The sequence below is a fragment of the Microtus oregoni genome, unplaced genomic scaffold (assembly GCF_018167655.1).
Source record: "Microtus oregoni isolate MIOR12 unplaced genomic scaffold, Mior012 000044F_ref0000062, whole genome shotgun sequence".
Classification (NCBI taxonomy): Eukaryota; Metazoa; Chordata; class Mammalia; order Rodentia; family Cricetidae; genus Microtus; species Microtus oregoni.
This window is the reverse complement of record NW_024543218.1, coordinates 17,887,977-17,906,398: the sequence shown is the minus strand read 5'-3', so window position 1 is coordinate 17,906,398 and position 18,422 is coordinate 17,887,977. Positions and strand designations below refer to the sequence as shown.

Genomic DNA, 18,422 nt, shown 5'->3' with positions numbered 1-18,422 from the left:
AGGTAGAATGGGATAATGGGAATAATAGCCCTCATGGCTGTGAAATTGTGTGTGCTTTGTGGTTTTTATAATGTAATTAATTCTAAAGACATTTATCACTCAGGAACAAGTCCCTGAACCCTCAGCAAACTTGTGGTGATAGAAGTTAATACACACATTGAAAATACCCAAGAGCCATAGTAAGATGTGAAACAAAACATAAGATTTGCATTTGTAACACATCTTATAGCTTGTCTTTAAACTTTGAAGGGGAAGAGAGATCACAATAGTTTTAGTTTAAACCTGAAATTCCAAAGGGCTGGAAGACAGAGCAGAAGGCTCCGTCTGCATTCTCTCCTTTGGTAACTGGAGGGCCTCTCTGTAAGCTCACACCAGAATCAAGGTATTTTTTGATGAGTACAAGAGGAATAAAAACAAGAAAAAGGCAAAGTGGTCCCTCCAGCCATGGGGCTGGCGCTTAGGCAGGCTTTACCCAGAGACCTTCCTCCTCTGAGAGAAAGGCCAGCAGTCAGCTCAGGTAGAGCACCCGTGGGTGACAAAGGAGGCAGGAGGCAGTCCAAGTGTCAGTAGGGCACAAGAAACAGACAGAGAGGTAAATACCGGTGCGAAGGGAGAAGATTCCTAGGGGTTGGGAACAGTTTACAATCTACGCAACTCTGGCGTTCCTCTGCCGGCTGTTGTCCTGCCTTCTCCGTTCATGTAGCAAATGTCTGTCATATACAAATCGTGTCAGCCTTCTGAGAAGCCCCCAAATCCTGCGCAGAGGCTGAGTGTGGCCCTGAAAACCCCAAATCCATGGGAAGACCAGAAGAGATCTCATAAAGACCTTGCTTTCACGTAGTTTGAACGCGGGCCTGCTTTGATTTAAAAGGATGTTTCTGAAGACTGTGTGAGCTCTCACTGTGTGGTTCAGAACCAACCCTTAAGTGGCTCTCCTGTTGATTGGCTGTCACGTCTGGACATCCCAGCACTTTACGGTAGATCAGTTTGAATTTTCACGTAATGCTTTTAAGATGGAACATGCTTTCTACAGAGAACGTTAGACTTCAGAGAATTAGTTTGAAATAGTCCTAGAATTTTACCCATCTCTCTCCTCCCCCTTCCCCCAGACAAAATGAGAGAAAACCAAGTATAGTACTTGGGGCCAAACCATAAAATTAAGTCACGCCAGGAAACAAAAACAAAAGGAAAAAAACAGAGGAAGATCTGAGTGCACACACAATCCACAGCCTCTGTGAACTCACATAAAAATAAGCAGGGGACAGGCACTGTGGCGGTTTCAGAGCAGGGCATTATTCACAGGAAAACAGCGAGATTCACTACGGAGGACATTATTCTTCAGAGAGTGACAGGGTCTCATTCACAGTACCAGGACTGATGGAGCATGCACAGCCAGCGTGCCAAGCATCCCGGCACTGGGGTGCAGGTCCCCAACGGTGAACTGAGATCATCGCCGAGGACACTCAGAGATCACATAAGGGACACTCTGTTTGCTCTCCGGGAGGTGCAGTTCATCTGCACTAATTGCGGGCTTGGGAGCCTGGAGAAGGCAGCTCTGTGCCCACATACTGTATTCCCTTTGTTGGGGAGCGCTCATGGGCCACTCCTCCAGGCATTGTGTGGGTATTAACAGAGAGCCTTTAAGATATATGTTCATTTCTGTGTCTTTGCCCTGGACTTACTCATGGCTGCTGAGAGGAAGCCAGCAGATAATAGTGAATCCTTTTCCAGAAAACTTTAGCAGATAACTCATGTAAGAAAAGAAGTCCAAACACCCATCTACTAAGTTTACAGAACTTCGCTTTTCTGAGGAATTCAATGGTTAGGTGATAACTACTATTAACCGTCTATCTATTTTGAAATTTTCAAAGTTTGGGAGAGTAGATGCTTTCATCTATAAAAATATGTATTTGAAACTAGGCTTTTGTGTACTTTATATTATAAAAAGGCTAGAAGATGAAGCCAGGCATAAAGACTCACGCAGAAACCTAGCACTAGGCAGATGAAGAGAATAACTGTGAGTCTGGGGCTTTCCTGGGACTCATAGGGAGCTCCAGACCAGCCTGGGCTATGTGGTGATACCCTTTCTCCAAAACAAAGAAACATAGCAAGCAAGCAAGCAAGCAAGCAAGCAAACAAACAAAATAAACTTAACAAAGAAACCAAGAAACAATAAAAGTATAGATTAAAACTTGGAAAATATAGTATTTTAAAGATATTGATATATGTTTATCATATATATTGTTATATATTATATAACATACATATTGTTATATATTATATATAAAATGATAACAAAAATTATAGTCAAGACAGTATCGATCTGAAAGACTCTAGATGGTTGCTGCAACTGACGAGGTCACAAAGACCAGGAACCTGAGGTATTTGCTGATACATGGACCAATGACGACTTTGATCGCCAACTTGATAATGTTAAGAAGGACACAGGAGTAAAGTCAAGCTTGGGATGTATCTCTGGGTAAAAACTAGTTATACTCTTAAAACTATATTCCATATGTTTACAAACAACAGACCGAATTTGGCTGCTTAGAAGCTTCACCAAAATGAACTACTTTCTCTTTGCAAATTTAGGATATTGAATGGACAGTCCAAAATTCGAACTAGTAATTTGAATATGGGATTATATTTTATGGGCTAGGAATGTAGTTCAGTGGTGGGGTCCTTGCCTTGCATGCACAAGGTCTTGGGCAATATTCTTTGCACCCCCAAATCCTACAGTAACAAAGAATCACGTCTTTGCTATTTGATACCACAACCTTCTCTTTCTAAAGATAATTGTGCATATGTGCTTGAATACACACACACACACACACACACACACACACACACACACACACACAAGCCTAGAGCACCAAATAGGAGCTGAGGAGATGCTTCTGGAGCAGCAGAGTGACCTAGGAGCCCCAGTCCCCGTGTAAAACCTGGGTGGCATCATGCATCTGTAACCCAACACTTGGGGAACTAGAGACAGGAGGATCTGGGGGGATTCTCTGAGCAGCTAGGCTATCCAAATCAGTGAGGTCTAAGTGAGAGACTTCATCTCAAAGAATAAGATGAAGAGCCATAAAGAAAAACACCAGTGTTGACCTAGGATCTCCATACAGGCAAACATGTGCAACTGTAACCATAACCCCCATGTGAGTGCATGCGCACACATGCAAGCACATACACATGTGTGCACACATACAAACAAACCACATTTTTAATATATATGTATATATACATCATACACACACACATATATGTAACAAAAAGCTGATAATCTCATGAAGAATACAGAGACTGACCTGGTGTTATGACTACGCCGTTCCCATTGACCACAGGACTTTCTTCCTCCTCCTCCTCTGGGGGTTCTATACTTGCTTTCTCCATGTTGCTCACTGATTTATTTCTCTTCCGTTTCCCTTCGGCACTCGGAGTAGCTCCTGGAAGTATCTGGTCTGTCACATTTAATACTAACGGTGCCGGTTCAGCTGGAGGCTTCGGGGTGCCGTAGTAGTTATCTGCAAAAGACACCCAGACATTCTGGAGTTAGAGCTTTCTCTTCCATGCATGTGGGCTTTAAAGAGTGGAAATTATATCAATTTGTATTATATGTATCCATCAATTAATGCATTTCACATATATGGTTTTATAAGCACATAGCATAGAACTCTATTTCTATTTTACTGTGCTTTAAGGCACACGATAAAGGCTGATGCTACCGTCACCGTTGAATGTTTCAATGCATTGACCTTTCAAGCTGGAGCTGCATACATAATTTTCAGACGGCAAATGGTTAATTTCAAATCTATTTAAGCCAACTTCACACTAAACCTTCAAATCTATCTAGGCCTTTAAAAAGGAGTGCTAATCCTGAGGAGTAAAGGAAGGTAATCTTTGGTTTTGTTATTATTTTCAAATTCCACGTCAATCTGGAAAGGCAAAGGATGCTTAGCTTTCCTCTTGTTTGCTGAGGGTTCTGATTGGTGTCCTCCGTGCCAGGGCCGTGGCTCCTGGAGCTGTGGGCAGAGACCTCCTCCTCTCCTTATCCTTTAGATTGTCATGGCCCTTTTCTCATAACTAGAGTATCTGAGCTGTGGGATAATTTCCCTTCCTCCTGGGTCTGGGAGAGTTCATTAAGATAGAAACAAATCCTTATGTTTTTGTTTGTTTGATGCTTACATGTTTTAGATTTTAACATGCTATTTAATATTTATACATGCATAAATGTGCTTGGTTCATATCCACACCCTATTTTTTCCCCTCAAAATTGTACTTATCCCTATAATGAGAAGCTGGTATATAACAGACATGCATTAAATGCCTGGGAAATAGTGGAATTGTATGTTTGCCTTTGCATATTCAAGGCAAATCATTTATTTAAAATGTGCAAAATATGATTGCCAAAGAATATGTGACTTTGAGAAATCATTTTCAAATGTTAGCTCCAATTTCACACCAATGTTCCTATATTCAGTTAACTGAGTAATTGCCGTCTCCTGTATTCCATTATTAAGGTCTTTATTAGTACTGACTGTGCACCCAAACATTCCAGTGCATGGGTGAGAAACTGTGATGATTACACTGAGATCTTTATCTTACAAAATGCTTAGTAATCTGGTATGGAAGACCAAATCCGGCATCAAGTAGGCAAGCATTGTAACAGACAACAGGACCAAGTCTGGTAGGAAGACATAAGAGAAGGCTGCCTATCTGCAGACATTACTGAGATCATCTAGAATAGCAGCCTGCTGTGAAGAAACAGCTCTCAAAGTCTCTAGATGAGTCTTTCTGGATCATGGTAATGGAAGCAAATTCATTAACCTCAATATGGTTCAATTTCTCTATGTGAGACAGGGAAGAGCCATGATTGCTAAGGTCCCTTCCATTACAGCTTGTAAGCAGCCATACCTATTCTACTAAAGTTAGAATGTGATGGGTGTGAGCCAGTTAAAAAGATAGGGGAGTGTTCAATAAGTGTTTGGAAAGTGAGCAGAGACAAAGGAGTCAGGAGTCAGGACAGGACGAGGGTTGACTTTGTTTAAAGGCGGGGTCTGAGGGGATTCTACTCACTGCATGGTTAACCTAGCCTCAACTCCTGACTGTACCTTTCCCGTTCAAGGTGCTGGGACTGTAGGCCTCTACCGCACACCCTGTGATAGGTGCTTTCTCTGTCCAGCAGTAGAATCTGCACAAATTGCTTTCGAGGGAATGAATTCCAGACTCTGCTGAGCAGCTCTGATTTGCTCAAGTCCGGAGAACACACCCAGCAGGGTTGCTATTGGCTGAGACTCAACCATGGAGGGCGGTGATGACTACCAACTCAAATGCATTAAAAGATGACTTGTAGATCAGAGTTGGGGTGATTGCCTTATGAACGACTGAGGGAAGACTCACCCTGAATGTGGGTGTCTCTGATCAGTAAGCTTGGGGCTCAGGGAAACAAAAGTAGGAAAAAGAGAAAGCCAGAAGGACACGTGGCTCCAGGCTTTGTGGGTGAGTTCCCACATGGCTGTTGCTGTCACCTGTAGACATTAAACTCTGGAATCATCGGACTTTCGATGTCCACCCCAAGGCATTCATCTAAGAGCTGGGATTGTTGCTGCTCCCCTTGTTCTGAAGCTTTCAACTTCCCAGATTCATTAGCTATTGATTTTCTGCATCCCCAGCCTATAGATGAGCTAGTCTCTGACTGTATAGACCAACCTAGCAGATCGTCTTTTATAATACTGTGTATGCTCCACTGGCCCAATTCCTCCACCTAAGCTAGAGGTGCAGCCCTTCCTTTGACCCATCTTATCTCTGAAGTCTCCCCAGAGGGTAATACCCTTGGGCTGTTGAGTAAGCAGCAACAACCAACTCTCTGTCTGCAGGTCCTCCATTTCTGGTTGTTGTTGAGACGAAGCTGGTGTGTTTGGGGAAGAGCCTCACGAGATGTAAGACTGTGCTGGATTTAGCGGTGATGAAGCCCCATGCTGGAGCGAATTGAGCAGCTGGTGTGAAGACCAGCCGTGGTATCAACGCTGCCGTTCATATTTGCAGGTAAAGTGGCTCTTCAGCGTGTAGGGCACTTTAAGAAGGCATATGAAAAGACGATTACATTTGGCTAAGGATTACGTTTCATTTGATTTGCAGAATTTCAAATAAGTCAAAAACTTTATATATGTAGGCCCAACCAGAAGGCGAGTTGCTGTGCACACCCAATTAACATGCATTTCAGCATTTTTAATGGCTAGTACAACTCTAAGCTCATCATACCACTTTGTGAAAAATTTCAATGTAGACTTATCTAATGGATATTGTGCTAAAACAGTCCATAGCTCCTGTGTATCTCTGAACAATATGGTTTTATTGTGTCTGCTGTGCTTTATGCTCTTAGATATGCACAGAACTAAGAAAAGTATAACAGACTTCAATATTTTCTCCACATATTTTTAAGTTATAATATTCCTAGATAAATCACCTCTTAGTAATTATAAATAAATGCATAGGCAGGCGAAAATAAATATTAAGCCACAGATCTTGCTGAATCTACATTACTAAATAATTACATCTATTGGTATGGTATGATTATAAATTATATAGTAACATTCCTTTACTACAATTAGTTTAATGAAATTATATGTGAGTTGAAATGCTAGAGGTGGAAATGTATAAATCATTAGTCGAGGTGTTAAGATTATCATCATTAGAAAAGTGCCAGTTTGATGCCGACGGAACCAGATGCAGAGATCCACAACCAAGCACGGGGAAACAGAGCTCCAGGAATCCAGCTGAAGAGAGGTAGGAGGGGTTATATGAGCAAGGGAGATCAAGATCACGATGGTGAAATCTCCAGAGACAGCTGAATCAAACTCGTGGAAACTCATGATCTCTAGACCAACAGCTGTGGAGCCTCCATGGGTCCACACTAGGCCCTCTGTATGTGGGAGACAGTGGTGAAGCTTGGACTCTCTGTGAGGCATCCGGCAGTAGGACCAGGATCTAACCCTGATGCATGAGCTAGCTTGTTGGAGCTCATTTCCTATGGTGGGATGCTATGCTAATGTAGCATAATATATCCTTAATGGAGCAGGGCGGGGCTTGGTCCTGCCTCAACTTAATGTGCCCAACTTTGTTGACTTCCCATGGGAGCCCTTACTCACAATGGGAGGAGTGGATGGGGGGATTCCTGGGAGGGATGGGGGGAACAGGAGGCTGGGGGATAACTGTTGATGGAATGTAAAATGAAACTTAAAAAAATTAAAATTTAAAAAAACGTAAAAAAGAGAGAAAAATGCCAGCTTGTAAAAGGTAACAAAATAATCTATATACTTACTATACTGAAGGAATATAATTGATGGAGAAGAAGCTATGACACAAATCTAGGATACTTATTGTATTGCTTAAGAAACACCCAGACCAATAGTGGAAGATCAGCCAAACAGCTGGGGAACTCAGCCCTGAGAAGGCTCAATGGGAAGTTTATACGAACCCATATACACTGAAAAAAATAATCCTTTGAGGAAACAAAGCATCATGCTTCCAGGAAAAAAAATAAATGGTTTTAAAGTATAATTCAGAACTATTATCATCCCACTAAGAACAGGATGCCTTTATACATATTACCAGTATTTAGAGAACCTAAAATCTCAAAATGCAAAGGAAACCCTTACAATATGACGTGATGCTTAGTGCGACTTATCCTGGAGAGATAAATCTGAATCCTGTGTGCCCCACATATGCTTCTTCTTTATAGGCTTGAACTGATTCAGTTGAAATGACTAGTTATAAACAGCTATAACCTGGACTTGGTGCCCTGGTTGTCTCTGCAATCCGGATGCTGAGGTGGAAACCACTTAAGCCAATGAGTTTGAGACTAGTTTGGGCAGCATGGTGAGAGCCTGTCTTTAACATTTTTAAAAAGCAACTATAGCTATCATTCTTGATGAGATCGCTAGTGCAATTACAGAGGTGGACACTGTATAAACGCTCTGCTTATGAACTCTTGATTCAAAGGAGTGTTTGGATGACCTACCCATAGTGCTGCTACAAAGATTAATGATAATATTTGCAAGAAAAAAGTAGCAAGGCAATATCAGGGTAGATGCTAGAGACGGGGTGACTGCTACTGGCATGGTTTATCTTGGCTTTATATAGAAGAGGCTCTAAGAAATTTAACTATCCCCCTGCTGTCCATGAAGTAAGTAGAAGACTTAAACCTATTTGTTTTCAGAATACTGCATGGTCTCTAGAGAAAAAGTTAGATGGCAGTTTTCTTTAAAGCCACAGTCCGTGAGAGGAGTACCCATTCCAAGTGAGAAACGTAAGTCTGCTACCGAGTCAGACAGTGGGACCCAGAGATGGCTTTTTCTCCCCTCACCTAAAATGAAGCGTGTGTGCACTTTCGGGAAGGGATGGGGGAAGCAAGCTATCCGGACCACACGTCAGTGACCATCGTTATAAAATCCTCTGCCGCAGCTCTTTCAATAAACTATATGATCAAAGTCCTCTAATTTGCTAATATCACAAGATGTTGTTTAAAATTATTCACTTGATTCTACCCCCCCTCAGGATATCTATAAATTGACACAGTAGTATTTAATCAATGCCTGGAAAATAAGCGACGATTGTGTAAGGAAACCAGCTGTCCTCAGATAAAACCTTATGTATGAATACTTTTTTTAACCCATAACATTTGGGGGCAAAAGGGTGAAATGGAATAAAATTTGAATAAAAATAACAGACTATAAAGTGCCAGTAATGTATTTTATTACATTAAACTGTTTGGCAAATGCCCGCTGATACTCGGCAGTTTTAACTCCTTGGCCACAAAGGTGGTGGGGCCGAAAAAGACGACCTTGTGAACTCAAGTGGCCTCGTGAAGATGTAACAAAGCCCAAGCCCTAATCCACGTGGCCAGATTCATTACACGGTCATCTAAGAGAGACAAGAACAGCTTTCTAACTAGCAGGCGAGCACCTGAAGGGCACCGTGAAAAGGCTCTCTTTTCTGCCGCTGACACAGTAACCTTTTCACAGACCCTGCAGCCTGATGATTCTAAGTTAATGTCGCTGTCTTCTTGTTTGTTTGTTTTGTTTTGTTTTTCACAGCATCTTACTGTTAAGGCCAGCATGGGGGGAGAAAGGGGAAACCAGTCAAGGACTCTCCTGCTGCTCTGGTGGGATGCCAATAGAAACCGAGATGTTCCCCGAGATGCACTGCGCTTTTTGTGCTCTTAAATTCAGATATGACAATAGGAAAGATACTCAGAATTAGATATGAGGAGCTGTAAAGATCCCAGATGCCAAGCAAACACTTTATAATGCTTTCTTCCCACATTTCTCACTAAATAAATCAGGTCTCATGGTAAAATGCAATCTGATTAATTTTTCACTTTAAGTTGGAGATTTGGGTGCTAATTTCAATTGTTTCAGTCCTCTGGGTGTATAATAACATGTGGGTTTTACATCAAATAACTGTATATCATTTTACATGACATTCAAGTAGAGAAGGAATTTACAAAGATGTTGTTCTTCCCTTCAAGGTAGCTCATGCATTGAAGTTTTACACATGCGCGCGCACACACACGCACACACACAACACACACACACACTGCTCCATATTCTCAGTGTTTTGAATCTACTTTTATAGACCAGAAAGAATTAGTTTTGTATAATAGCTTACTAGAAGAAATATGGATGTTGACAGGAACTATATTGATGTTCACAGGACACAGACAGACTGTCACTGGGATGGGTCAGTTATTAGGGGCCCCATCTCAGTTTTATAAATGGAAAAAAAAACCAGATTCATACATAGCTTTTTAAAATGGCCTCTGGACAATTTTACTCTCACACTGAATGAAAAGGTTCAGAGTTTCAGTTTCCAATATGAAAAAAGCTTGTCCGAGCATAATAACACTTATTTCTATTCAAACAGAGGCTTGATTTGCATTGCCAGGGAAGGACACAGACTTTAACTTCAAAACACGTTTACCATAAGATAGCAATGACGACAGCAGGCACCAAATCACCATAAGGTGTATCTGGCCCAGCAAGAATCACAGCCTCATGGCTGCAGGCACAAGGAGGGAGACCTGCAGGGACGGCATAGCCAGTGTTTCGACTTGTATAACCTGACAGAAAACAAGGCAGAAGTCTCACTTTGGAACACCTTCTAAAACTATCTTTGATGTTATAAAGCAGGCTCTGATGCTCTCATCTGGGCCTGAAAACAGCAATCTAACACATTATTTTCTTACCAGGAACTAAGCAAGAGAAAACCTAACTTCAAACAATAAAGGTTGTTTCTCGTGTGGCAAAAGTGTTAATCTTATACATGTCAGAAATAGGAATGCCACTTAGAGCATTAAATTGTTACCAATAAAAGAACAACAGGGGCTTGAACTCGGAAAACTCAGCATTGATTACACACGACTATACAAAAATGCCAACATTTCTGTTGTACATGTGGAACTGAACTATTTTGCGAAATAATTCAGAATCTCAGCAATCCTAACACATGAATATCAGATTCATTAGAAACTTACACACATGCAGGTTTCCCACGAGCATGCCCTCAGTGACATGGATTCTGAAGCCTGTCACATCCATTGTCCCCTTCAGTACTGTACAAACATCATGCTGATGATTAAAAGTTCCAGATGTTTTCTGAAGTTCATTGGTAAGAACTCAGTGGTGTAACGAGTTTTTTTTTCTGTCCTATCAGCCAGTTTCCAAGTGATGACATGGATGCTTATAATTAATTAGGAAATTTCAGCCTATAACTTAGGCTTGCTCCCAGCTGACGCTTATAATGTAAATTAACCATTTATATTGATCTATGTCCTATCATGTGGCATTACTTTCCTTCCATCTTGCATCTCCTGTTTCCTCTCCCTGTCTCCTGGCATCTCTTGTGGACCTAGATGTGTGTGTGTGTGTGTATCTTTCAAGAGAAATAATTTGAATATTTATAATAATATTAAAGAAATGGAAGCACAGTTCACAGACACTTCCCATGTAAATAATATTAAACTCCTTGAAGGAGTATTTCCTAGAAAAATTATTGTGAGCCAGAAATATGAGCTATACATGTAAGTTTCAAATTAAGCTATTCACATTGGAAAATGCAAAAGTTGGAAATAATTCTACTAATGTACTTTATCTAGTATATCTGAAACAGCATTTCAATACGTGATAACACAAAGATATGAATGCCATGGTTTCCCATTTCCGGGTCATGTCTCTAAGGCCCAGTGTCAAGTTTCTACGAAGGACACACTGGGATTTGGAAAGTTCCACTTGCCCTGTTCCTTGTCTTAGTGTAAAGGGCGGGCCCAAGATTTGGCTACGTGACCTTAGAAAGCCTCTGTCGTTCAATAATAAATTAGACTCCACATCATTACTCAAGAAACTTTCTCATGAGCAACAAATTGCAAGACTTTGCTTTAAAATGTCCAAGACATCTGAGTAAGTCCCAAATTATGAAACAAATTTCAGGTCGTGTTGTCTCAATGGCACTACCCCAGTTTCTTCGCTGCGCTGGGTATATGCGAGATATCGGGGAGTAAATAAAAGATGTGTTTTTCTTGGCAAAACCCTCCCGTCCTAACTCCTGACGTCAATTTGAACTGAACTTGAATATTTTTTTCACTCTTGACTCCATTGTCGAGATGTGGGTGACAACGTGAAGAAACTGGGAAGGGCTTCATTTTCTACGCACGACCTTTGGTGAGGATCCGGTGGGCTTTATAATTTGCTGTATTAGAGGAATGGCCGACTCTCACAGAACCCCAAGAACAATGCACCACTCAGAATGCTGCACCCACTTTCTGTCCTGTGTGCTGTCGACTGTGCACCTGCAGCTCCACAGAGAGCGTGCTCAGGAGAGCCAGGACTTGCTAAGACCTCCCACCTGCCCACTAGCTTTGCGGATCACGCTCTCCACAAACGCGGTTTTATTCGTTCTTCCTTCCTTTATTTTTGGATTGGGTCTCACATAGCCCAGGCTGACCACAAACTTGTCATACAGCAAAGGCTCGCCTAGAACATCGAATCCTGCTCTCTCTGCTTCCCAAGTACTGAGATTGCAGGAAGGAGTCATCGGTCCTGGTGAAAATGTTCCAGGGTTTTGTCTGTTTGTAGACATTATATAGGTCACATGCTTCTGTGTTTTGCTAAGCTACAAGTTAAATATTCTGACAGAACAATTTAAACTAACATCCATGAATAAAATCATTCCAATAATACTTGGGTCTTAACAGTATTGTAGATTCTGTTGGGACTAATTGAGCCCTGGCTTTCAGATGCTTTTCCCTCCTAGAATTGAAGTTACTAGAAGCTGTGCCTAGCTTAGAGGATCAGAGGATGGGATTTTCACCTGTTGGCCATTGACTGCAGTGTATTTAAGTCTACATGGTGTTAATAAAGAGGGGCTTTTGGTATCAGTGTTAAAAGGTTTGCGAGTCGTTCTGACTCTGCGTCTGTGTTCTCAACCTCCAGCCCCTTGCCCGAAGCTCGCGAGCTGGGTTCTAGCGCATAGAGCGCAGACACGGGGGCGCGGTGCGTGGCAGATTCTACTCTCAAAGATTAATCATTGAGTTTGGAAAGCAACTAATCAAAACCGGTGAAATAGATTTCCCAGAAGCGCTCTTTGGGGTTCTCAAATCACTGTGGGGATATCTGTTAGTCAGGGAACAGATAACGATTTCTGGGAACATAAGCGAAACGTCCAGGGATTTTTTTTTTTTTTGTCTGACAGCATTGAGAATGAATCAGCTTATTACTATAGCTAGTAGTAGATTTATAAGTAGAGCCCTATTCATTCACGTTATTAAAGATTGCTCATGTGCTGATGAGTCAAAGATATTCCTTGCATGACTTCATAAATAAGAAAATAGAAACAAAATTTCAGGGAAATATGAATGGATTTTTCTTTTTTACCAGTTTAAGCAGATTCCAGGGATAGTTACCTCAATTATATTTATGTCTTCAAAAATTGTTCAATGAACTTTCAAGGTCAATATTACACTTCCTATGTAACACTTGTGGCTCGTCGTATGTTCACTTCCCCGTGGTCCATTGACTGGGATATTAAATGTTGCTAAGACGTTAGGAGACTGCCCAGACATTCTCTTGTCACTCACTCTCATAACTGCAATACCTGCGGCATCACTGATGAATCTCACTTTGAATGTTCGTTAATGACTAGAGAAATCTGTCAGTTTAAATCTGCAATCTTCAGTCGGTAATAAAAGTCGCAAAACAATGACTAAGAACGTTGCTTCTGCTTAGAGAGGTCGAGATGCTCTGTAGTTTGGAATAATGAAAGAGGTCTGTACACTGTCAGAGGATTTGGGTTGTAAGGGAGGTTCTATTGCTAGCCTCCTAAAGAACCTTGAATTCTACATTAAACTGCTTTAAACATTAATTTTCTGATTTGTGAAATTACAAAATTGGTTCCTATCTCAAAAGTACTTATTTCTGAAATTCTGTAATGAAAACACTGGACAATGCAGTGGCAGCGGTTTTATTTGTCGTCATATCAAAAAGCCTCAAATTAACAATGCGAATAAAATTAACTAAAAGCAACATTTTAAACGACTTTAGAACTTAGCCGCACATCCTTTCTTGAGATAAACCTGGATAGCTGTCAGTTGACTTCTGTTTTAACTTCTCAGCTCATTCCCCTCTAGGAAAGTGTTTGTGGCTTAAGACTTTCTGTTTTTATTCCAATGATTTCATTTGCATATATCTCTGTTGGTGAATTAGACAGTCCTACACATATTCCCCTAACATACTATTACTTTGTGGGAGGCTGCACATGGAGAATTTCAAATTTATATTTTTGTTCATGTGGCCCTTGAAGTTATCTCCGTGTTTTTAGAGTGATATGCTCGTCTTGTGATCTATGAGAAAATTATAAAGTGTAGTTAAAATCTGAGATGATTTAGATGGAGGAAGTATTAGTTTGTACAACAATAAAAAACCCACAAGCAACAAAAAGCATAGGAAAACCTGAGATTTTGATATTTACCCAAAGGCTTTTTCTTCAGCAACTCTGAGACAATATACATACTATCTATGAAAACCAATCTCATAATAAAGCAAATTCTACCAGAATTAATGAAATTTTACATCCTAGATCCCAGAAATCAACTTTAACTTCTTCAAAAAGATACATATTATTCAGCTCCACCATGCTCTACTACTTAACTTTTTACTATGCAGTTTTCCATTTTATACCATGCCTGTCATTCTGTAATAATGGGAGTTCTAAAAATGATTTGTTTGTTACAGAAAAGTTATTGAATTGATGTGCAGAATAACTGTATAGGTTAAAAAAAGAATCCCAGAGGATCAGGATGTAGCTCTATGTTATTGTACCGGCCTTTTGTGCACGAAGACATTGAGTGTGACCAAAATTCGGAATGGAAAGGAGAGTGAGCAGTAGAAGGTGGGTGACCATGCCTTGTTTTAAAGTCGTGAAGTTCTCATTGTCCAGATATTTATATACTGGTCCGCAGTCACACAGACACAGCCGTCTACACTTTCTTGCTGTCTGAGAAGGCACTACAACCACATAATAACCACATGTTACACCAGGCTTTGGAGAACTTGAAATTTGGCTTCTGTGCATAAAGATGCCCTATAAGGATGACATTCATACTGAGTGTTGAGAATTTAATCCTTAGAAAAGAAGTAAGGCATCCAAGTAATCAGTTTTGCCATGACTGTATATAAAAATAATGTTTCCAGGTACATAATGTTGTACTTTCAATACTTCATTATAAGGTTAAAAATCACAAAATAGTCTTGTAATGTATAATGATATCTATCTATAATTAGTCAGAAGTGAATGGAGGTGAGGATAAGAATCAATCAATATACCTAGTATGGCAGTATACATGTGATAGCAATCTCCTTAGTTAGGGAGTAGAAGTTTCAAACGAGACTAGGACCATTGAGCCTCACTGACTGACCCTGTCATAGAAAACGGAATGAGTCTTCTCTTTGAGATGAAGGATGTTGGTGAAATTATTGTGAAAGTGCAAAATAAACTCTGAAACTCAAATGGTTATATTTTGAGACCATGAAGAAGAATCTTAAGAGGAAAAAGCTTCTGGACGTCAAGGGCCACCAGCCAAGATGATCATTAAGGGGCTAAGATTGTGTTTGCCTTGCACTGTCCTTACGTCTGCATTGGCTTAAGAGAACAATGCTAGATACAGCAGCCTTGTCATGCAGTTATTTACTTAGAAGGTATGAAACATACTATTTCATATACCACAGAATTTTATTGCTATTAGCATGCAGTGTGATGTTATTCTGATACGTTTTCCTTCGTAAGTGAATAAGCATTTTTCTCTCATAGCTTTTAATATTTGTTCTTTTGCATTTTTTGCTATAGAACTTGTGAAGAGGTTAGGTTTTGGTTGTGTATATGGGGTTTTAACTGCCTAAAGTTTAGTCATTTCTTTTTTTCTCTAGGCTTGTAAATTTTTGGCTGCAATTTCACTGAGTAGATTCTATGTCTTAACTTCTAATCTCAGCTTCCTCTTCCCAGTGAGTTTCAGGCTTGATGTCTTGATTGTATCATAGATCTCTCAGATATTGTGGTCAAGCTCATTATCATTTTGAAAAAAATCAGGGTAGGAATTATATGCTTTCCAAAATCAAATGAGAATGATGGCAGAACTCACCAGAAGTTTTGGTTATGACTAAGGCTAAGAGAAATGTTTACATGTATGATTGCATTAGAATCTCAAAGTGACAGCCTGGCGGTGGTGGCGCACGCCTTTAATCCCAGCACTAGGGAGGCAGAGGCAGGCGGATCTCTGTGAGTTCGAGGCCAGCCTGGTCTACAAGAGCTAGTTCCAGGACAGGCTCCAAAGCCACAGAGAAACCCTGTCTTGAATAACCAAAAAAAAAAAAAAAATCTCAAAGTGACATCAAATAAATACCCTGATAGTACACCACATTTTGTTAGAGCACACAAATGCCAAACTCTGACACAGTACATAAAGAAATCATAAATAGCATATCAGAAATTAGTGAAATTAGAGACTAAAATAGCAATGCATAGAATCAACCAAAGAGTTCACATAAAAAATTAAGACGAACCTGAAGCAACTAGCCACAGTCACAGTCAAACACGAATGCAAAATGGTCAGATTATAGAACACAATCTACATGTTCACAGCAATTTCTGTCAAAATTCCAATAACATTCTTCACAGGACTAGGAAAAAAAAACAACCCACAAACTACTGTCAAATTCATGTGGCTGCAAACAATTTGAGTAGCCAAAGCAATCATAAGCAGAAAGAGCAATGAATAAAAGTTAGACTGTACCAAACTGCAACAAAAAACCACAGTCACAAAACAAGAACAGAGCAAAACTGGTTCCCAAATCCAAAAAGTAGAACAGTCAATAGCTAGCAGGAGGTGGAGGCGGGACTTAGAATAGCCAATAGCTGGCAGGAGGTGGAGGCGGGACTTAGAATAGCCAATAGCTGGCAGGAGGTGGAGGCGGGACTTAGAATAGCCAATAGCTGGCAGGAGGTGGAGGCGGGACTTAGAATAGCCAATAGCTGGCAGGAGGTGGAGGCGGGACTTAGAATAGCCAATAGCTGGCAGGAGGTGGAGGTGGGACTTCTTGGCATAGAGAGGAAGTAGTAGGAGGGATCTAGGCATGGAGTGCCTAGAAATCCTAGAATAAAGTGGAAGACACACAAATCACCCCGCAAGGTGACGGTCTTCTAATCTTTGACCAGTATTCAAAACCATCCATTGTGGGAAAAGCCTTTTTTAGCAAACAGGGCTATGGAACACTGGATATAAACACAAAAGAATAAAAGTAGCTCTATCTCACATTCCAGAAAAGTCAAATAAAAACAAATCAAAGTCTATACTATAAGATGCTTTACCTCTGAAAGAACAAGAAAAAATGCAGCCAAGCATTTCAAGTAATACCTAGAAGCACCATTTTTAATTCTAAGAATTACAATAAATGGGACACATGAAATTTAAAAGCTTCTCTGCAGAAAAAAAAATGGCAGAGCAAAAAGCCAGCCTCTACAATAAGAAACAATCTTTGGCAACCGCATATCAGACATATATATATATATATATATATATACACACACACACACACACACACACACACACACACACACACACACACGTTTCTCTGACTTTCATGATACCTCTTCTATCTCTTAGAAATAAATTGGCCTCTGTATACTTGCTGGAGAAAGCATTTCTTATGTGCTCTTGTCATTCAAAATGCCAAACTACAAAATGGACTTTATATTCTAGTAACATTGGAGATTTTCATCAATCTTAATTTCCAAAAGGATTTCCCACTTTTTAAAAAGCTTTTCTTCTCTCATAAATTATGTCCTAACTGCAGCTCCCCATCTTCCCCGTCCCCCAGATCCGTTCCTTCTCTCTTTACCTTCAGAAAAGCCCAGAGCTCCCAGGGACAGCAACCAAGCGTGACACACCATATTGCAATAAGACTAGGTACCTCCCCTCATATCAAAGCTGGATGAGGCAACCAAGTCGGAGGAAAAGGGTCCCAAAAGCAGGCAAATGAATCAGAAACATCCCCTGATTCCACTGTTAGGTGCCCGAAAGGAACCCCTAGCTGAACAACCATAGCATATATGCAGAGGTCCTAGGCCAGACCCATGCAGACTCCCTGACTGTTGTTGGTTCAGTCTCTGTGAGCCCCTATGAGCCCTGGTTACTTGGTTCTGAGGGCTATATTCTTGTGGTGTTTATTTCCTGAACACACTCTAAAGTATTTACTTAATTAGTACATATCTGTGTCTAAAAAGAATTGAGTTTTTAAATTTGTTTTTATTGAGCTATACATTTTTTTCTGCTCCCCTCCCTCCTCTCTTTCTCTACCTTTTCCCATGACCCTCAAGCTCCCAATTTACTCAGGAGATCTTGTCTTTTTCTCCTTCCTATGTAGACCCTTGTATGTCTTTCTTAGGGTTTATTGTCTAGGTTGTCTGGGGTTGTAGATTGTAGGGTTTTTTTTCTCCTTTGCTTTTTGTCTAGAAGCTACTTATGAGTGGGCACATATAATATTCATCTTTCTGGGTCTGGGTTACCTCATTCAATATGTTTTTTCTAGATCTATTCATTTGCATGCAAATTTCAAGATGCCTCTATCTATCTATCTATCTATCTATCTATCTATTTATCTATCTATCTATCTATCTATCTATCTATCTATCTATTTTTACCACTGTGTAGTCCTTCGTGTAAATGTACCACTTTTTTAAAATCCATTTTTCAGTTGAGGGGCATTTAGGTTGTTTCAAGGTTCTGGCTATGACAAATAATAATGCAATGAACATAATTGAGCACATGTCCTTATGATATGATTGAGCATTCTTTTTTTTTCAAAGTTTTTATTTAT

At 40.3% G+C, this 18,422-nt stretch overlaps 1 protein-coding gene across 5 annotated transcripts in view; it reads right to left on the bottom strand.

The window, feature by feature from the left end:
- The window catches only part of LOC121434623 (membrane-associated guanylate kinase, WW and PDZ domain-containing protein 2), a 1,272,606-nt gene that overhangs the window by 433,299 nt on the left and 820,885 nt on the right, over positions 1-18,422 (bottom strand). For all 5 annotated transcript variants that reach the window (XM_041633542.1, XM_041633543.1, XM_041633545.1 and 2 more), the window contains one exon: positions 3,309-3,524. In XM_041633542.1, the coding sequence (XP_041489476.1) occupies positions 3,309-3,524 (216 nt within the window). The remainder of the gene's footprint in view (positions 1-3,308; positions 3,525-18,422) is intronic.